Source organism: Macaca nemestrina, chromosome 14 (assembly GCF_043159975.1).
Source record: "Macaca nemestrina isolate mMacNem1 chromosome 14, mMacNem.hap1, whole genome shotgun sequence".
In the NCBI taxonomy this organism is placed as follows: domain Eukaryota; kingdom Metazoa; phylum Chordata; class Mammalia; order Primates; family Cercopithecidae; genus Macaca; species Macaca nemestrina.
In genome coordinates this window covers 92,587,491-92,607,258 of record NC_092138.1, presented here as the reverse complement: position 1 = coordinate 92,607,258, position 19,768 = coordinate 92,587,491, and the positions used below count along the sequence as shown (strand labels likewise).

Genomic DNA, 19,768 nt, shown 5'->3' with positions numbered 1-19,768 from the left:
TGTGGCCCATCTTGAGGTGCCCATTTGGCCCAGGTAAGCACCTTGTATAGCCCATGGGCTAAGGCCCTGGGTGCCCACCCTCCTGGCCTTGCCCATTCACCCCACCTTTTCTTGTCCTTGGGGAGCAGCAAACACGTCCCTGGCCCTCCTGTGTGCCCAGTCCTGAGCTGGTGGGCTCACCTGCCCCCAGGGTGCCCCAGCATTTGGAGGAAATGTTTCAGGCACAGGCACAACCCTATCCTGATGGGATCAGGGCTGCGACGGAGGGTACCCAGGTGTGTGGCCTTGGAGCAGGAAAGGCAGGAGTGTATGCAGGTCAAGGTGCAGGTGAGTGAGAGGCACACCTAACAAGGAGTGGGGTACGGCCAGGGAGGGAGCGGTGTCAGAAGAGGCTGCGGACAGAGGCTTGGGTGGGTGGGGGCTGTAAGCCCTGAGCTGGAGGGGAACACAGGTTAAACCTGGGCAGCTCCTCTGGGGTGAAAATGACCCCACTGCTTGGAATGACAGCAAGGCCCTCCCGGACAGTCCCGTGTGCCACCACAGGAGGAGGCTGTACTCCACAGGAGGAGCCAGCACCAGGCTGGCTGGCCACTACACACATATACCACAGGAGCAAGCCGGTGGCTGTGAAGTCGGCCTTACCATAAGTTTCTCCGGGACTGATTCTGGCCCTGCTGAGGGGCCTGTCTGAGTAGCCCACCACTGCATGCCCTGCTGCTTTCTGGGGATGGCAGAGCCTGCAGACCCCGCTGTACTTCAGTCTAGTCCTTTCTCTTTATTCTCCAGTCCCAGCAAAAGGCCTGCCTGGGGTGCTCAGGCCCCCGGTGTGGCGCTGCTGGACCCCATCACAAGACTGTGACATGAGCACCTTAGCTCCCAGGGACAGGTGAGGAGCCTCAGATGAAGCCATCCACCCACCCCAACTGGGGGCCCGTACAGGGCCTGTCAGTCTCACTCCCGCTGCAGCCCAAGCACCTACAACAGCCCCCAGCACATGAAGGGTGCTCCCTTATCACCAGAAACGGCGGACTGGTATGTCCAGGTTCTTTTCACCACAAAGCCACAGCAATGTGCTAAATGCTGCCTCACCTGAGAGCTCAAAAGGGACTAGGCCAGGGGACTGGCAAGTCAGTACAACTCAGGGGCCAGGCAACACCGGGCACACTGTGGGTGCCAGACACTGAAGGATGGGGAAGGTGACAGGGTGGGAGGCCTGGGCGCTGCACTGACCAGTAGGAGTTGATGATCTTGCAGAAGGCCAGCTCGCAGCACATCTTGAGGTTGCCCTGGTGCTCTGGGAGGTCAGCGGCCGAGCACTTGCTGGGATCCACCTCGCAGTTCTCATCTGACTCGTACAGTGCTTTGATGAACTCACCTATGGCCAAGTGGGCAGGGAGTGGGGAGTGAGGACCTGGCGGGCCCTGCCCACCCTCTGCCCCGCTGCTGGCCCACTTCCTACCTAGGGCGTCCTGCAGGTACTTCTGGCCCACTAGCTTGAGGTACTCCTCGATGGCCTTGGTGGCCAGTGTGTTCTCCCGGAAGATGAGGTGCTCGTTGTCCCCACAGCGGTCCACCTCTGACATCATCAGGTCTGTCAGGAAGTCCTGAGGAGGCAGGAGGTGGGGAGAGCAGGACCTGAGCTGGCCTGGCATGGAGGGTCCTAGGATTCCAGACCTAGCCAGAGAAGCCCTGGCATTTTGAGGCCGCTCCATCACCAAGCTGCAGGGGTCCCCAGGAGGAACAGTGTGCCCACCTTTAGGGGCTGCTGGGGAGTGTGGGCAGGGCAGGGGCCCCCAGCCAAGGTAGGAGCCTAGAACTGGTGACAGTAGAGCCGGGTCTACGGATGGAGGCAGCCTGAACAAGTGCATGCCACATGGAGCCACAATCCCCCACAAAATGAGAACAGACTCATTTCCACGTATAGCCCTAATCAGGCCTGGCCTGGTGACCACAGCAGGACTCACCTCTCCCCCCAGCATCAGTGCAAAGAGGACAAATGAGGCTGCCCTGTCTCATGGTCAAAATGGTCACCAGTATCCACCTGTGACTCGGGTGGGGGCTCCCACACCGGACACAGATGCCTTCTGTGCAGTCCCACTGCCCGGGGAGGTCATGAGCCACCATGCTCAGGCAGGTGAGAGCAGGAACTGATGTGCAACTGGCTGGAGAGGGAAGGTGGAGGCGCCACTGCCCACCTGGCAATCCGGGGTAGCAGCCCCTGGCCCATCAGGTCCCACACAAAGTGTTGTGGGAAAACTCCAGCATAGGAGCCCGAACCCACACCTTCCCCCGACTCTAGCAACCATGCGGATACCAACTATCTCCCGCAGGAGTCCCTACCTCCTTGTACTTACAACCAACCTGTGGCTTGGGGGAGGGGAAGAAGATAGGAAAAACTGTCAGAGTTTCAAGGGAGGGTGACAGTCAGGGCAGGGGGCCACCTAGCACAGAGCCTGCAAGGCGCTCAGCGGGGGTGGACCCAGGCATCTGTGCTCAAGAAATACCTCACTCTGACATGCACGAGTGGGGTCCTTTAAAACAGAACTGAGATCTAGACACAGGAACCCAGGCTGCACAGCAGAGGCACAGAGAGACAGCAGGGGCCAAGGGGAAGCTGTCGTTGGCTTCCTGGGGATCATGTGGCCTGAGGACCCCTTCCTGACCAACAGGCGACCTCCAGGGTCGCATTCTCTGAATACACTGAAGCAGGGGTCAGAGCTGCATCTCCCCTGGGGCTCCCACTCAGGACCACAGCTTTCCTGAACTCCTGCAATGAGAGTCGGGCCCCAGTGCTGGGATGAGAACCTCCTGAGAGCCAGGACCCAGTAAGGGGGAAACCAGTGCACACACAGCAGGAAAATGACTTGTCCATAGCCACACAGCCACCTGGGGCCAGATTTGGTCCAAGTCCCTTGCTTTCCAGACCCCATTACTCCTCTAGTCATGGAGAGGGAAGAGGGGCTAGTTCCCAAGTATTCCAGAGCTGGGGGCTCAGGTGCCTGTCACCCCAGGAGCACAAGTTGCTTTCCATCTTTCTATCTACTCCTCCGCAACCCCACTGAGGGCCTCTGGGGTTGGCTGCGGCCCTGGCTTCATCTCCCTCCACAATGAGCACCTGGACGCACCTATCATCTCAGGCTGCTTCAGGGAGGAATCCGCTTCCCAGAACAGGCCAGCCCCAGCCCAGCCCTGGGGACCAGGTACTGAAACATCAGACACAACTGCAGAAAAGGCTCCAGCCTCTGCAGCTGTCCTCACTCCCTCTCTGGTGCCCATGGGTCCTTGATTCATTCCATTTCCCAGCATACGTCTCCTGTGTTGACCAGCACATTAAGGACGGGGCAGCCAGAGCTGGCCCAACGTGCAGCCTAGCCAGTCAAGTCTGAAGGCTGGAGGAGAAGGTGAGGGAGGAGGTAGTCGAGCACTATAGAGGAAAACTGCTCCCTATCGCAGGTCCATGGGGAGGAGGTCCCCGCCCCAGCCCTGCACTTGCAGCATACAGCAAGTCCAAGAGGGAGGGGTGCTGCAGAGGGTTCCCACTGCAGAGGCTGCTGAGGCTTCCAGCCATGGCCTCCCCTTCCAGAACCTCTAGGAACAGGTGAGAGGGTGAGGGACCTCCACGAGTCTTGTGCCCTGGACTCTGCCCTGGGGTACCTGGGGCATGGCTCCCAACTGTGCCTCCCCGACCCAGGGCTAAGAGCCTAGGACTTTGACACAGGGCGCCCCTCAGCCACCTGTCACTTGGCTTACAACACGCCACTGTCCAGAGGGCAGAGGCCCTAGTCCTTAGCCCAGCACCAGAGTCCATCCACGCTGCAGAGGCCTCAAGTCCAGCCCGTTTCCCACCCTCTCTGGGCAGCTTCCTGAATGGCAGGTGGCAAATGTAAAGAAAGAAGGTTGCCTTCGAGGCCCACAGACCATGCTCTACTGCCTTCCTAGGGGCATCCTGGTCCAGGAGCCCATTTGTCCCCAAACCAGGTAGGTGGGGCTGAGGCATGGCTTGCATGGTGGGCTGCTGGGCCCATCTTTGAGAGCAAAAGGTGAAAGGAGTTATGGGGATGGACACTGGGCACCTCTGGCCCTGAACTATGGCTTGCCTGGGTGGGTCTCAGATTCCCGCTTCTGTGAGGTTCTGGGGTGGGGCTGGCTAACCCTGAAATGGTACAATTTTGACTGCGTCTATCTGTGTGAGAATCTGTGTGTCTGGATGAGAGTGTGGGGTGAGGTGGAGCTGTGATGGAGACTCATCTGTGCATCCTGCTGGGGAGGTCTGCCGAACTCCATACCTCACAGGGGATGTGTGTTTGGCTCACTGGGGCTGGTGGCATTGTGGGACCTGTATGCTGGGACAGCCAGCCACCCGGCCTGTTCCCCTGGAGCCTCAGGGGGTCAGTCCTCTGCAGTAGTGGTAGAAGGCACCTCAACCCAAGCCCACTACCTCACTACCAGCTGCAATCCCATCCGCTGGTTCCACACAGGCCTCAGTGATCAGCTCCAGCCACAGACAGGAGTACAAAACACCCAGCCCAAAACAGAACTCCTGGGTTTAGGGAACCCATCTGGTAGTGACTGGTGCCTCCAAGGCCTTCGTTAGGCCTGAAATGTACGGATGTGGGGAAGGGCAGGTAACCCAGCACTGTCGCCCAGCCTGTGTCAGGAGCTGAGGGGCCTGCACGCACCTTCACCTTGCCCGTGCTCTGCAGGATGTGCACCAGGGCAGATGCCATCTCCTCCTTGGTCTTGGCACTGAGGATGGGCTCGAGGGCTGCACACAGCCCCAGGTAGTGGTTGGTGATGTGCTCAGCGAACTCTTTGTACATCTCCATGGGCAGGATGGTGATGGTTTGGTAGCGCGCCTTGATGCGGATCATGGGCCCAGGACCCTTGCCGCCCTTGGGGTTGGGCGTCACCACCGGGTACCACTTCTCCACGAACTGCCGCCCGGCCACCGAGGCAGCGGGCAGGCTCACCAAGCCCAAGTAACTGTTGCGCTCCTTCTTCTTCTTCTTGTCGGTCTCCCGGTACAGGTGGACAGTGACTGTGCGCAGGGGTGGCAGGTTGTGGAACTCGAAGTGCTCGCCCCAGAAAACATTGTCCGTCTTGAGCTTGCCCGTGGTGCGGGCGTAGAGCACATCATCCAGGCACAGCTCACACAGGTACTTCTTCTTGGCCGGCAGGTCCTTGGCCTCAATCACCCACAGCTTCAGGATGTGTTCCACACGCCGGCTGTTGTCCTGTATGTGCACGGGAGTCCGGGGTGGTCAGCTGGGGGTGCCACATGTAACCCCCAACCAGCCCAGAGCCTGAGAGAGCCTCAGACCCAGGAGGAGCTCTGAAGGTGGAGGCGGCAGTGGGCGCCTAGACCCTGAGTCAGGATGAGGCGGGGCTGATGGACAAGGGCTGGATCTCTGGTCGACCTCACATAAGCTCACTCACCTTGGGCAAGTGACTTAACTGGAGCCTTGGGTTGCTTGTGTATAAAACAGGACTAAGGTAAACCCTCATCTCATAGAGGGCGAGACTGAGAGAGGCCAGCACAACGCCTGGCACAACACAGGCTACGCCATTATTAACTCTTCCTTAATTTGCTGGTCTGTACTGTAACTTAAGAGATGGCTATGGTGACCAGGACTTGGTCAGGCCCTCAAGTCGGCTAGGAAGACAGATACAGAAGCAGGGATTACAGTGGGGGCTCCCAGGACCTCACGGGGGAGCCCAGGGGCAGTGGGAACACAGACGACACCAGCCTGGTAGAGGGGTCCTCACCTGGAGGTGGGGCAGACACCTAAGCTGGAATGGGAAGATGAGCAGAAGTCGGCCAGGGGCTGGGGAGTAGGGACAAGGGATCCCAGCACAAGGACCCCAGGGTCCAGCACTCACTTCCCCAGCCCAGACTCAATGTGTAGTTTAGAAAACAGAGGCACACAGCACCTGTCTCAACCTGGCAAACTCAAACATCTCTTTCAGAGTCCACCAATATTGTCCACTCGGGTCCTGCCTCCATGCAGGCTGACCGCCCCCAATCCCAGCCCACGTCACAGAGATTGTCTCTCTCTTGCTTCCTCATATCTGAGCCTACCTTCAATCCCCCATGCTTTGGTGAGAGGGGTGCAGGCTTACCTTGTTGGGGTGCACTGCTCGCCGCAGGTTCTCCATCCACTTATCCCGCTCAGCTGCAGAACGGCAGGAAAAGCACTTGCTTCCTGATGACGTCGTCACCTGTGGGGAGCAGGCAAGACAGTGTTACGAGGGAAGGGACCACAGCAAGGGCAGGCAGTGATGGAAGAAGACCTTGGAGGCTCAGGGGACTCTGGCCATCAGGTCTGCATCACAGCTACAGGAAGCAGCCAGGACAAGGCTCACATGACCCTTCTACTTCATGTTTTGCAGGTGGTACACTGAGACCCACTGTCCCAGGGCAAGTCAGCAGCCATAGAGTGGCCCTGTCCTGCACCAGTGGGCTCCTCACTCATCCCTCAGTGCCCTCTGTCCAATAGGAAAACATCTTCCTAACTCTGACCTCCCTCTCCCTGAGATGGAAAGAGGGAAGGAACGAAGACCTCGCCCAGGTCAGAGGGCAATGCTTAACACGAGCGCACTTTCCCTAAAGGTGGAACCACAAGAACCAAGGAGACAACCAAAGATAGGTACCAGAATCCCCTCAGTCCTCAGCTGACAACTCTGAGGGTTCTCTTCCATCAAGCAACAGTGACAACAATGGTAATATAAATCTGGTATTTTTCATGCCAGACCAGAGAAATGAGATTTGGACTGTTTGGATGTGCCAGGCCCTAGGGTCCCCGGTCCCTGACCCTTCTCCTCCCCTCCCTGTCTGACTCTCACTCCTCCTCTGGTCCAGCTTAGACATCTATTCCAGGTAAGGGAGCCAGTACGGGCAATTCCTGCTATGTGTTCCCACTGCGCCCAGCAGCAGACCCAGGGCTCCGCAGGGGAAGCACGCTCTTCACTCGGCATTTGAGGGCCTGCACCTTCCGCAGCACCCCCTGCTGTGAACCAGCAGACAGGGCCATCTTCACCCTATCCCTGGCAAGGATGTCAGAGCCCAGATCAAGCCCGGCTTGGCCAGGAGTCCTGAACCAGAAATGGGCCCTAGTGGGCACAGGGTATGGGGCAGGTGCCAGGCACCACTCTGTTTTTTCCCCCAGGCTGGGGGTGCCAGGAGATTGTCACATTAGTCCCCAAGTGGCTGCTTTTCATTACCAGGCTCATCCGTCTACCAGAGAGCTCTCCTAGTTATACATGATTATTGGAGGTAGGAATCTTCCCAGAAACTGGTAGGAAGCAATATGAATAACTGGAGAAGTAATTAGGAACTCCCAGGAACACCTGCAACAATAGTAACCCTGCTCCCGGCTTGGTCTCAGTCTTGCTGTGTGACCTCTGATGTCTTCATGCCTCCTCTGGGCCTCAGATCCCCCATTTCCTATGAGGGACTAGACAGGTCATCCCCAGGTAGGTCACTGCCTCTCTGCATTGAAACCTCAGGTCGCAGAATGCCAGGGCAGGAAAGATTTGGGCTCTCATTGTTCACAAGCGGGAAACAGGCCCATACAAGAGGAGACTCTCTGCTATCCACACTGCATTTGGGATGTGAGCAGGCTCTAAGACATGGGCTCTGGTGCTTAAGAAATTCAGGCTTTTCCCCTACTCCCTGTCACCCACTAGGGGCCCCAGCAGCTTCATGCTAGCATGGAGAACAGGTGCTGGCCCATTTCCAGAGAGCTCAGAGAGCAGGAAGGACAGCCCCTGCCCCAGCTCCACCTGGTCTCTTAGGAGCTGAAAGCTATCGGTAAATACAAGCCACTCTCCCCAAGACCCTGGCCCCTGCTGAGGCCACAGCAGACTGGACTCTAGGAGGATGTAGAGGAGACCAGACAGGCCAGGAGAGGATGGGGTGTCCAACCCAAGCCCTGCGATGGGACCCACCTCGAAGCAGTAGTCCTGGCCAAGGATGCTGCTGTGCACGGGTTTGATGACCACCTCTTCCTCCATGCTGAGGTCCAGCGCCTCCACCGCACTGCTGGGGCTGAGCAGGGACTCGTGGGAGCGAGACTCCTTCAGCCTTGGCATCAGATGGGACCTGGGGTGGCAGTAGGTGTGTCAGGCTGGGCCCCCGCAGCCCGGGTCAAGCTGGTTGCCACGTCCCGCCCATCTGCCCCGGCCCTGCCCCTTCCAGCAGGCAGCCACTCCTCTCCACTCTCTCTCCTTTCTGTCTTAAGACAGATTTGGGGGCAGGGCTGTCACAGAGACCGGTGGGAACCTCCTCCCCACTGCAGGAGTCTGGCTGGGGGCTCAGCCTCTCAGAGAGCAAGAAGGTGAGATCAAGGGGCCACTCCGGGGTTAATATTAGCAAGTGAGCCTGCGGGGTAAGGGCCAGCTTGGCTCCTGAGCAGTCTCAGAGACCAAGGAAAGCCCACCTGATCCAGGCAGCTGTTTGCAGTTCTGGGCCCTTTCCCGTTTCCCCTCTCTTTTGCACTGGTCCCTGTCCAAGACTGAGCAGTCACTCTGTGCCAACATTTATCCAGTATACCACTGCCAACAGCCCTTCCTCATAAACTGTCCCACACCACCAGCCCCACACAAGCGAGAGCCACAGGGACCCTGCTGCTCCCATATTACAGATGAGGAGAGCAAGGCGAGGCGAGTCTTGAAGCAGAAGAGATGCAGTACTCTCTGCACAGTACCCAAGACACACACTCCATTGGGGTCCACATACTCAGGGCCCGGGTCAGTAGCTCCGACAGGCACAAAGAGCACAGGACTGATGCCACCTGGCACCCAAATGCAGACCAGACCTGGGCCCACTACTCCCCTGCTGTGTGGCCCTGGGGAAATCGTTCCCCTGCGCCTGTTTCCTCAGTGCATCACATGGAAAGCACCACAGACGATACCTGCTCCAGGGTTAGGTAAAATCTCTCCAAAGTCAGCAGCACAGAGCAGTGTCCTCCTACAGCCCCCAACCCCCACAGTGGGGCAGAGGAAAAGCGGGAGGATAGGCTGGGCCTGCTAAGACCACCTCCGGTGCAGAAGCTGAACCCTGCTTGTGTCCAGGGCTCAAACCCTGGGGTTGGTGAAAAACCTACTCCAGGCTTAGCCCACACAGACCTCCTACCCCCAACGCCCTATGCCCTTTGGCTCCTGGCTCCAATGGTCCAAGTGCTCAGTCCATCATTCTCTCCCTGCCTCACCAAACCAAGACCCCTACGTTGGGACATGCTGAGACTTGGCCCCTGACCTTGAGGGGCTCACAACTGGGCAGAGCCATGAGACACTTCCCTGTAGGGTATATACCCTGTATACTCATTTCTGCAACTGCCCTGGGTCAGTGGGCTGAGCCTACTCCATGGGCACTTGAGAACCCAGAGGTGAGCAGGAAGAGCCCTGCTCAGAGGGACTCAGGCTGACAGTGGCCACCCTCCCACCCCAAGCTCCACACCTCCATGGCAACAGCCCTCTGAGCATAAGAGCCCTCCCCAACATGGAGTCCCATGCTAGATGCCATAAGGAGTCAGAGTTGAGGGAATCCTAATCCTCAGATTCCCCCACAGAGGCCAGCCCAGGAGCCCCAGTCAACCGGCTCCCTTTGACTCTTCACGCCCAGCATGAAGCTGGCCTCTGAAAGCAGAGGGAATGGGCAGAGCCAGAGGAAAACTGTGAGACAAGTTCAAGACAGGGGGAGCCCTCCCCAATTCCTACGACGACTCCCACCTGGGGCTTTCCTGTTGTGGCCTAAGCCCGTGGGCAAGCCCAGCATGTGCCTCTACTCCTCTGAGGCGCTCTCCCTGCGAGGCCCAGTTCACAAAGGGGCACTGTGGCCTACCTGCCACGCCACACCGCCACACCACTGTGTTGGAACAGGCCTCTTCTCCTGATAATCCCTCAAGGCCTTGCTCAAGCAGCCTGGCCTCCTCCCCATCATGGCAACGACCAATGCCGTGGGTGGGCCTGCCCTCCCTGGGCTGAGATTCCACCTGAGTCACCCACCTCCGAGGGCGAACTCCAGGCCTCCCTCCCACATGGGGCTTCATACCTCAGTGGAAGAGATGCTCTGCCTGATAGTAGGGAAGTCACCCTGGCTGGGAACGGCTGGGACCCATAGCCCCATAGGCCTGACGTCTGGAACCCAAAACCCAGCCCACAGGTTGGGATTGGGCTGCTTTCTGGCCCAGATTGGAAAATCTCTGCCAGGTAAGGATGCTGGAAGCTAGGGAGGGTGAGGTAGGGACCAAGGAAGTACAGAGCGGGGAGCTGGTGAGCTGAAGCCGCCTCCTGCCTGGGGCGCATGGATGAGCTGGCTGTGAAGAGGAAAGGCGAGGCATGCTTCAGCAGGCTGGACCTGCCCAGGGAAACCCAAGGAGACCCTGGTCCTGTAACCCCAGGAGCCCAGCAGGCCCAGGCCAGACCCCAAAACAGCCAGATCCTGGAGTCTGTGGTTGCAGAGCCCTCCTCTTCCTTCCCCACCATCCTGTCCCACAAGCATGCTCTGGCTGACGTGGAAAGGATCCTGGCAGAAGAGAGGGCTGGGGGGAAGCTCAAGGCCCTTAAGACACCTTGGACTGGCCCAGCCTACCTGGGCAGCCCTGACCCTCCCCACTTCCCTGGGGGCTTCTCCACGAGGTGGGATGTAGAGCAGAGGCTGCATCCATCCCTGCAGCCCAAGCTCTCTGGGGGGAAGAGGAATAGGGGCAGGGTAGGCCCAGGGAGGCCCAAGTGGTTCCCACAAGGTCTCCCAGGCTACTCTTTCCTGGATAGTACAGCAAGCGGGTGGTGGAGGCAGGGCCAGTGGACCTGTACCTCTCTCACTCACGTTCCTATGTATTTCCTTCCTGACCAGCTTAGAGTCTACAGGCCCTGACACACAGTATCCTCGGTCCCTCCCTCATCTGGGCCCAGAGGGAGCTGGTCTGCTGTGACCCTGCCAGGGTGTGCCCATGGTGGTAGCTGATAAGATGAGGGGGCTCAGGAAGGAAAAATGGCCATTTGGTCACTTCCTGAACCCAGCAGGACCAATTCAAGGCCCAAGAACCGCCTCTCTGCGAAGCCAGCCCTGTCCTGTGTCTGCAGCAGTGCCTGGCCACTTCACGGCCCCATCAGCCACCCAAGGCAGGCTTTTCCCCTCCCCTGGCTTCATCCCATGCTGGCATTGTTGGGCCACTTCCTTTTTCACCTCCAGCCTCTGCCCTGCCAGGCTCGGGAAGCAGCACATCAGAGACAGGCAGAAGATGGGTAGTAAAGACTGCCCAGGCTCCAAAGGGGCAGGGGTAGGCGCAGCCTCCCTACCTGGGATGCTCAGGTGAAAGGAGGTGAGCAGGCACTGGTCTCTACCTTGCTCCCATTCTACTCCCAGGAAGGGATGCTTGTAGGCACCCACCTCTAGTCAGCACACGGTGAGCGCCCTGGCTGGTCACCTGCACATCCCTTTTTTCATATTTCAACTACGCACAGCTCTGCCAGGAGTATTCATCTACCCATTTTACAGAAAGGTATGACAGGGTCAGAGAGGAGCAGTTACTTGAGCCGCCCAAGGCCCCCTGCTGGGATGGGAACCAGGTCAGTCCAGGAGTCATGCCCACAGCTGCCCTATGTGGTGTGGTATCTGGGGGCTGATGCCCCTGTATTCAGGGCTGGGTCCCCCAGCCCTGGGTCCAGTCCCTCTCTGCTGCTCAAGGCTGGGGGTGGAAGAGAAAGTGGCCCAATTGCATGGCCCATGGCATCCTTCCGACCCTGTGCCCAGCTCATTCTCATGATGTCTTTCCCCTCTGACCTCCTGTGGTCCTTGGAGGCTAGAGCTTTGGTCCCGTAGGCGAGGTGGCACCAAGGAAGGCAAAAGGCCTTCACATGGGGATTCCACCCCTGCAAATCACTTCCATGGCCCAGGTCTGAGCTACTTCTTACAACAACCCTGCCAGGATGTTGCATGTCCACTACATACAGAAGCAGGTCTCAAACGAGGGCGTGGGCTGCACACTGCCTGCCTCTCACCAGGGCAGAGCTGGCATCCCCAGGCCAGGCTTACTCTGGGCCATGCGTCACATGAACCACCGTACAAGTCACCTCACAGAATCTCCACGAGCCCAAGAGGCAGATGTTGACCTCACCCTGCTTTACAGGGGAGAAACTGAGGGCTGCCATGGAGGGCAAGAGATGTGCCCAGCATCCCATCTTTGCTCTAGTGTTGCTGCCACACCCAAACCTTTTGGGTCCATTTCCTCATCTGAAAAAGGAGGAAGGAGGCTTGCTTCACCCAGAAAACACTGGCAGCCAGCACACACTGAAAGTGCTGTGAAGACAGCGCCTTCAGGGGGAGGTATTTCCCAGTCCTTTGAGTTGAGGGGGTGAAGGGATCCCCTCTTGAGACCACACGGGATTCAATGCCAGCCCCAGAACTTGGCACTCTGAGCCACTGGCTGGCATCTACCTGCCTGCCCCACCTGACCAGGCCCACTCTTGCAAGCGGCCTGCCTGCTGGGACCCTCCATTCCAGGAAGCGGGAGTTTCAGGCAGGGCCCCAGGCATATGCTGTCCTTCCCCTTTTCTATCCAACCTTCAACACCTAGCTTCAGTGCCCCTTCTTCCCTGAAGCCTTCCTGGACTCCCTGGGCAGACAGCCATATCCAGGCTGTGCTGGGAAGGTCTGTCACAGAACCATCTCCTTGTCAGGCAGTGGGTTCCTGGTGGGTAGGGTTGGGTCTGGCTGGCTCCAAGGTCCAGAGCCTTAGAGTTCCTGGACCAAAACCCCAATACGCCAGTAGCCAAGGTCAGCTAAGCTCAGAGGGAACGGGAGGTCAGCGGGGATAAGGACAGTCCTCCCTCAGCCTGCAAACCCTGGTGACGTGGTTGTTCCCTTGGAGGAGGGACAAAGAAGGCCTGAGGGTGGGTCGTCAGGGCAGCTGCCTGTCCAAGGCCAAGTCCCAAGAGCAGCATTCCAATGTTCATTCCAGAGTCTCCAGGAAATGCCCCTGCCCTCGCTCTGTCCAATTATGGGCCGCTTCCCCCATCCCTCTCAAGGTTAGGAGGCTCATCCTACCCTCTGTGGCTACACCCTGCCCCCTACGGCTCCAGCCCTGAGACCCTTCTAAACATAGCAGATCACTAGCCCCATGATAGCGCTCCAGGGACCAGAAGCCCTTTACCTGTCCTCCATGGTGTGGAATCCTTACTGCTCCCAGGAAGGAGGTAGCACCATGACACCCAGGTCACACACGGGATAGCCAAGGCCATGGCTAGGGTGACCTGCCCTGGACTCCACTGCTACAGAGGAGCTTGGCCAGGGCATGGGAGGGCAGAGGGGAATGGGAGTTCCACTGGCTTTCTCCTGTGACCACAGCAGCACCCACCACTGGACAAGCCACTCCACCTGGCAGGGCCTCACGCCTGTCCCTCCTCTCTCGCCTCATGACCTGTAAGATAATCAAGTCCCAGATGCTTCAAGCTGGTGTCCCAGCCCTCCTGAAAGGCCCCTTGCACTACACCTTGGCCAAGTGACCTGAACTCTCCCCCACTCAGCTACTTCCTGACAAAGCTGCATACTCTTACCCTCCAGGCGTCCATGTCCAAGCAGTCTCCTGAGCCTGTCCATTCTGCCTCTCCCTCCACTTCTTTGCCAAACAAAGTCCTTCCTCAGTTTTCAAGGGACAGCCCAATGTCACCACCACAAAGCGGTCTCTGGTCTCTCCAGACAGCTCATACTATGCTACCTAAGCCCGCTCAGGGCCACAATCTCCCACCTGTCCCACTTAATTCTCGTGACAATCCTGTCAGGACTAAAAAGGTGCACCTAGAAAGTTGAGGTGACCTGCCCAAGATCACATGCATAGCAAGTGGCCAAGTCAAAAGCGAAACCAGTTCAGCGGAGTCCAAGACCAACTGCACCAGCCTTGGCCTGGCCTTTCCATCGTCCAGGGGTGGCCCACAGCAGCTGGGCAGCGGGGAAGGTCCACAGCAGCCAGGCAGCGGGGAAAGGCCCACAGCAGCCGGGCAGGGGGGAAAGGCCCACAGCAGCTGGGCACGGGGGAAAGGCCCACAGCAGCCGGGCACAGGGGAAAGGTCCACAGCAGCTAACCCACTAGCTGTGACCCACTCACTTCAGGTCGGGAAGGAAGAACCGGGGGATACAGGGATGGGGGCAGACCTTGCCCAGGGCCCAGGAAACGTGGGCACAAGGCACAGGGAGCTGCTGTGGGAGACAGCGCCAGGGCCCAACAGCAGCTCATTGTGAGGGCTGGCAGCAGAACAACAGGGACACTGTCTTGGCTCCTGGGGCCTAGGCTTATCTGATAGCCTTCCAGCCAACCCACAAGCTGTTTTTCAACTCTGATCCTTTTTTCTCTTAAAAGGTCGGTGACACAGAAGCTCAGCAAACTCATTCCAAGGAGGAAAAGGACCCCAAACCAAAACTTACAGTAATTAAAAATCCCTACTTGGTACAGCAAGGGTGTTCCCAGCTGTTGGGTGGGGGGAACTGAGAGTGGGATTGTTTGGCCGGAAAAGTAAGGGGCTCAGGATCACCCTCCAAATCTCGAAAGCTCAGAGGGAGCTGCCCTGTGTGGCCCCAAAGGGCAAGACTGGGACCAGGAGAGGCCACTTCCAGCTCAGTCACAACTGTCCTTGAATGGGCCAGGCTCGTCTGGTTTTAGAGAGAGTGGGATCCCTGTCTCTGAAAGTGTGCAAGCAGGAGCTGGGAGGCCCCTTTAAGACATGTTGCATGGTTAGGGCTGCCAGGGTAATGGGCTAGGCAGTACACACAGGCAGGCAGTGAAGTGGGCCGTGGGATTAAACACACACACACACACACACACACACACACACACACACACGTACACAAGTGAATGCTACAAAACTGCACCTGTAGCTGCAAGCAGGCAGGAGGACAGAGAGCCTAGTGTCAAGGGTGCCTGGCTGTAGAGTAAACCTAGTCTCTATTCCTTATGAAACATACAACCTTGAACACTTTAAGTCATTTGACTCTCTAGGACTCAGTTTCCCCATCCATAGTGAGGATAATGACACACCTTCCTCATGGGTTGCTCTAAGGATCAAATGAGACCATGCAGGTGAGAGGCTCAGGAGGGCAGGGGTGTCAGTGACTCCCATCCATTGCTCGTAACTGTTCATGCCTCCTTGGTCTGTTCCATTCGCCCACCTCATTGCCAGCCACAATGTCAGGAGCTGGAGACACAGCCATGAACAACACTGGTGAACAATGCACACGCTGCTATCAAGGCTGACACTTCTGGGATAGGTCATACATTTGACAATTTGGAGTGACAAGATATGGACTTCCCAGGCTGTTTCCTGTTCCCATCCCCTGACGACTCAAACTCTTTACGTTCTCCATGTCTCAGTTTTCCCCATCTGCAAAGTGGGGATCAATTGCATCTGCCCAAATGCTCTGGGATGCCTCAAATTTCTTTAAAAGCCCTTACTTTCCTGAGGCGAAATGAAAGGAGAAGAAAGTGTGCCTAGCAGTGGGCAGTAGACCCCCATGAGGGGGCCCTTTTGGCCCCTCTGCCTGTGACTCCCAAGCACAGCCATCCCCAGACCCAGTCTCTAGCCCACCAGCCTGTGTGGTCCCAAGCCACTGTCCACTACCCCAGCCAGGTCTGGAAGGAAGAGAAATCCCAGACAAGGTTTGTCTCCACAGAGTGGGTGCCCAACTGAAGGCTGGCAGGACCTGATGGTTCTGCAGTCAGGACTTCAGCAGACTCTCTAGGTCAGAACATGCCAATTATGCTTCTGCCTGTCACAGCCAGGCAGGTCCAGGGGCTGTGCTAGAAATCTCTGCCCACACTGGAAGGAGAGAGAGTCTGGACATGGTCAGAATGAATGCACTGACCTGCTGGGAATCAAGCGGTAGGACCTAAACAGGGCAGCGCCCTGCCTGGCATGTCCAGCAGAGCTCTCTCCCCAAGCCCAGCTTTGCCCTGCTGGTGTGGGAACTGGCTGCTCAGAAGGCCAGTGCTCACTCCTGACCCAGCTAGGATCCCAGGGGAGAGGAGAGGAATGTAGCCGCCTGGTGGCTCCCAGGCCCCTGGGGAGACAGAGCCTGTCCTAAAAAGGCAGAGAGGTTGGCTGCCCTGCCTGGGAAGTCTTCCAGGGATGACAGGGACCAGAGGCACGGTCCCTCTCAGCCCAGGGTTCCCTCAGGTCAAGGTAAGGGGCAGGTCCTAGCAGTCACCAAGACCTAGCTGTGACACCCCCATACACACAGAGAGACCTGGGCTGGGAGACAGGGAGGCACCTGGGAGCCTGTGCTTTCCCCCCACATCACAGGGCTGAGCTGGCAGAGGAGGGTCCACACTCTGCAACCAAAACAGGAGGACGGGGCAGCTCATTGCTTGCTGTGAGGCCTGATGTCCTGTGGTGCCCAATACAGGCTGACTGAATGAATGACACTGTGGCAGCCTGGACCTAACAGCTACTTACTAAGCACCTACTCTGTGCCAGCTGCAGGTGTTCTTACCAAAGTACACACATCATCTCATGGCCTTCTCCCAACAACTCTGCACAAAAGGCAGCACTGACCCAGAAGAAAGGGAGAACAGGTATTCAAGCTCAGGTCCCATGAGCCCTGGCTCATGGGGCAACTTTTCCTGTACACAGAGTTAATCCAAAAGGTTCACTGGAAGCTTTAGGATGTTCTCTTAAGAGGAAACTGAGGCTTGGAGAGAGGGAGTGGCTTGGCTAGGTCACATGGTCCAGAAGTGACAGCTGGGGTTCTAACGGCCTGGTCAGCCTCTGTGGGACACTCCTGGCACCGACCGCACAGTGGGTCAGGCCTGGAGGCCAGGCCTCCAATCAGCCCAGCACCCCAGCAAGGGCCTGTTCCTCTCCCTGCAGGAGTCTTTGGTCTCTATCCCAGCTGTATCTAAGGTCTATCACAGACCCTAAACAAGTTTCCTCCCCTTTCTAGGTGCCATTTCCTCACATGCTGACCTACTTCAGAGAAAGCCACAAAAACCCTATGTCAACTGCCTAGAACATAAGGGACCATAAAGTATCACAACTGCTACCAACACCGCCACCATCACCTGCAGTAACAGTAACATCTCACTGCTGCCTGGGGTGACTTGGGCCAAAGTTCAGGAGACCAGGGATTCCAGAGGGCGCTGGTACTGGCTCCTGAATGAGAGGCAGCCTTCAGCATTCTCTCCCCGTATAAACTGTGCAGTCCTAAAAAAACATTCAGGAACACATTTACCTTTCCACGTCTTCTTTTTTTATTTTTTTGCAGGGCGGCGGGGCGGCGGGTGGGGGGGCGGTGCAGAGAGAGAAGAAACAAAAAACTTTCTATCTAATCCCCCAAGTCATCCTGCAGCCTGAATAATTTCGGGTTTTTAATCAATAGCTGTCAGACTTGTCAAATTACTTTGGGGACTGCGAAGCAGTTTTTAAACATTCATAAACCTCAGTAGAACAGCGAAGTGCCCTGAATTTTAAAAGAAGAGCATCCAAGGAACACTCATTGACGAGGGTGAGTGGTGGGCAAATTGAAAGTGAGCTGCGGGCTAGCTGCCCCTGCCCCTCTTGCTTCTGAGCAGGGACAACCCTCCAGCCCTCCTTGGCCTGTAGGAAAAACTACCAGGCTTGGCCTGGCCGCTCAGAAAGTTTAGGGAGGGTGACGGTCCCCCTACCCCCAGCATCAGGAAAAAAGCCCAACTCCCCTGCACAGCACCTGGGGCTCCAAGCCCAGGCACAACTGCAGCAATCCTGAAGCTCCCAAGCTGTAGAGCCCACCACAAAAGTGCTAGCCCGCTGGCCTCCCCCAGTCTCTCCGCTGGGGGCCACTCCTGAGAATGTTTCAAGGCCCTGACCCTGGCGTTCCCTCTCCTTGAGCTCAGTCTGTGTCTGGCTCCTCCTCACACGTGAACACACCCATGCATCACGGCCTGAGTAGGACTGGTTTCTAACTGGTCCCTGAACCCCACCCGGGACCATAAATACTTACAACAGCCACTCAGGGCCCTGGGGATGCAAGACTCAAGTGGAAAATGATCATGAAACAGAAGAATAAATGAGCTGAAAAGTGAAGATTTCCATTCTCCAGGAAGTGCTTCCCCTCTGGCTTATCTAATTCCTCCCAGCTCTCCACATCCAGGAAGTCCTCCTTAGCTCATGCTGGGCCCCCCCACAGAATGCGGGGGCAGAGGCAGCATCTTCTTCCGTCTCATTTCCTCCACCCAAGACCTGGGCGCCATGCCACGTTACTTCCTGGGACCATGTGGGCCATTCATGTTGGGGTGATCTAGGGATGGCCTCCTTCCCTCATCCTTGAGGGCCAGGTTTCCTGCCTCAACCAAGGACCAGCCATTTGTCCGCAGAGCCCCAGCTCCTGGCATTATGCTGGTTGAAGGTGGTAAGCAGGCATGGTTCCTTAAAAACACACACACAAGACTCTGTGACTTTGGTCAAATTAATTAACCTGTGTGCCTCAGTTTTCTCATCTGGAACACAGGGACACCACCACCTTTGGCTGTAGGGCTCACCTGACCTGCAGCGAGCTCTCCATACACAGCCCCAGTAATCAGCCCTGGCTGCCCCCATGGCCATCCAGGCTGGGCTGAGACTGCCTTCCGGGGGCATTCTGTCCCTTTCTGCACGCCCTTCCTGCCAGCACTTCTCTGGATGCTCCTGGTTTCTTCCCGGGCCCAGGACATTTCCAAGATCTGTCTCTCATTCTGCCCAGCAGATCCTTCCTGACTCTCCCCACAGCTGAGCTCTCAAAAAGCCTCTCTGCCAACTGACCCCAGACCACCTCACTTGCTCCACCCCCTCACCTTGAGAGCAAGCTCTAGAGTACAGGCAGTTTTAAGCACGAATCTGAAAGACCCCCATTTAAGAAGAGATGGACAAATCTATGAACAAATGCTGGCACCCTAGACTCCAGCCCCAGTGGTCACTCCAGCACAGCTATTTCTTCAATTCCAGCCACCATTTGGGACAGAGGCTCCCTCCTTCTTAGCAGCCTGAGCTCAGAGAGACACAAGAGGTGAAGATCTGAAAGGAAGGAGCACTGGGCCAAAGGAGTGTGCACCTCGGGTGGGCCTCTCCTGCACCTTAGCTTCCTCCCATGTCAAGTGGGTTGCCCCTGCCTCCTGGCAGAGTTTGGGAAGATACATCATACTAAGGCACCCCACCCCATCCCAATCCTGGGCAGAGTTGATCCAGCCACCAGCACAGCCACTGAGCACCTCCACTACATCAGCAGGAGCATATGAGGCTATGGGCCTAGGGATGTCAGCTGCCCATTCCTCCCAAAGCCTGAGGTCTGGAAGTCTGCATGGGGCACCAGAGCAGCTGCTTCTCAGACTGTAACTAGCAGGAGACAGCCAGGAGTGTTCAGCAGCAGCAAGACAGCAGGAAAGCGGCTGTCAGTAAGCCACAGGGTTCCAGGCCACTGGCACGGGCAGAAACTCAGAGAAACCATGTCAAAGAAAACCAGGAGTGTGGCTGCTGAGTTCCTCCTGCTGCTAGTGACCATGCACCAAAGCCACCTGTGGCTCTCAAGTACCTGCTCAACCACCACACCACAGTGAGCCCACACACCTGGGAAGGGCACAAAGGGCACTGGCTCTGCACCTCTGACCCTCACACAGCTAACTGCAGCAAAGTGTGAGGCTCTGACACCTCCAGGGGCTTCCCAAGGCCAGTGTGTCAGACTTCATGTTCTGCCCCTTTCCCCCACATTCCACACTGGCTGACTCCAGGCTAAGCTAGCCCTGTCATTTGCCACCTGACCCACAGGATT

At 57.3% G+C, this 19,768-nt stretch overlaps 1 protein-coding gene across 9 annotated transcripts in view; it reads right to left on the bottom strand.

Moving 5' to 3' along the window:
- Nucleotides 1-19,768, bottom strand: part of DAB2I (DAB2 interacting protein) — a 217,053-nt gene that overhangs the window by 20,433 nt on the left and 176,852 nt on the right. For all 9 annotated transcript variants that reach the window (XM_011750494.3, XM_011750486.3, XM_011750491.3 and 6 more), the window contains 5 exons: nt 7,948-8,101; nt 6,121-6,219; nt 4,680-5,234; nt 1,460-1,604; nt 1,231-1,375 (listed from right to left, as the gene is read on the bottom strand). In XM_011750494.3, the coding sequence (XP_011748796.2) occupies nt 1,231-1,375; nt 1,460-1,604; nt 4,680-5,234; nt 6,121-6,219; nt 7,948-8,101 (1,098 nt within the window). The remainder of the gene's footprint in view (nt 1-1,230; nt 1,376-1,459; nt 1,605-4,679; nt 5,235-6,120; nt 6,220-7,947; nt 8,102-19,768) is intronic.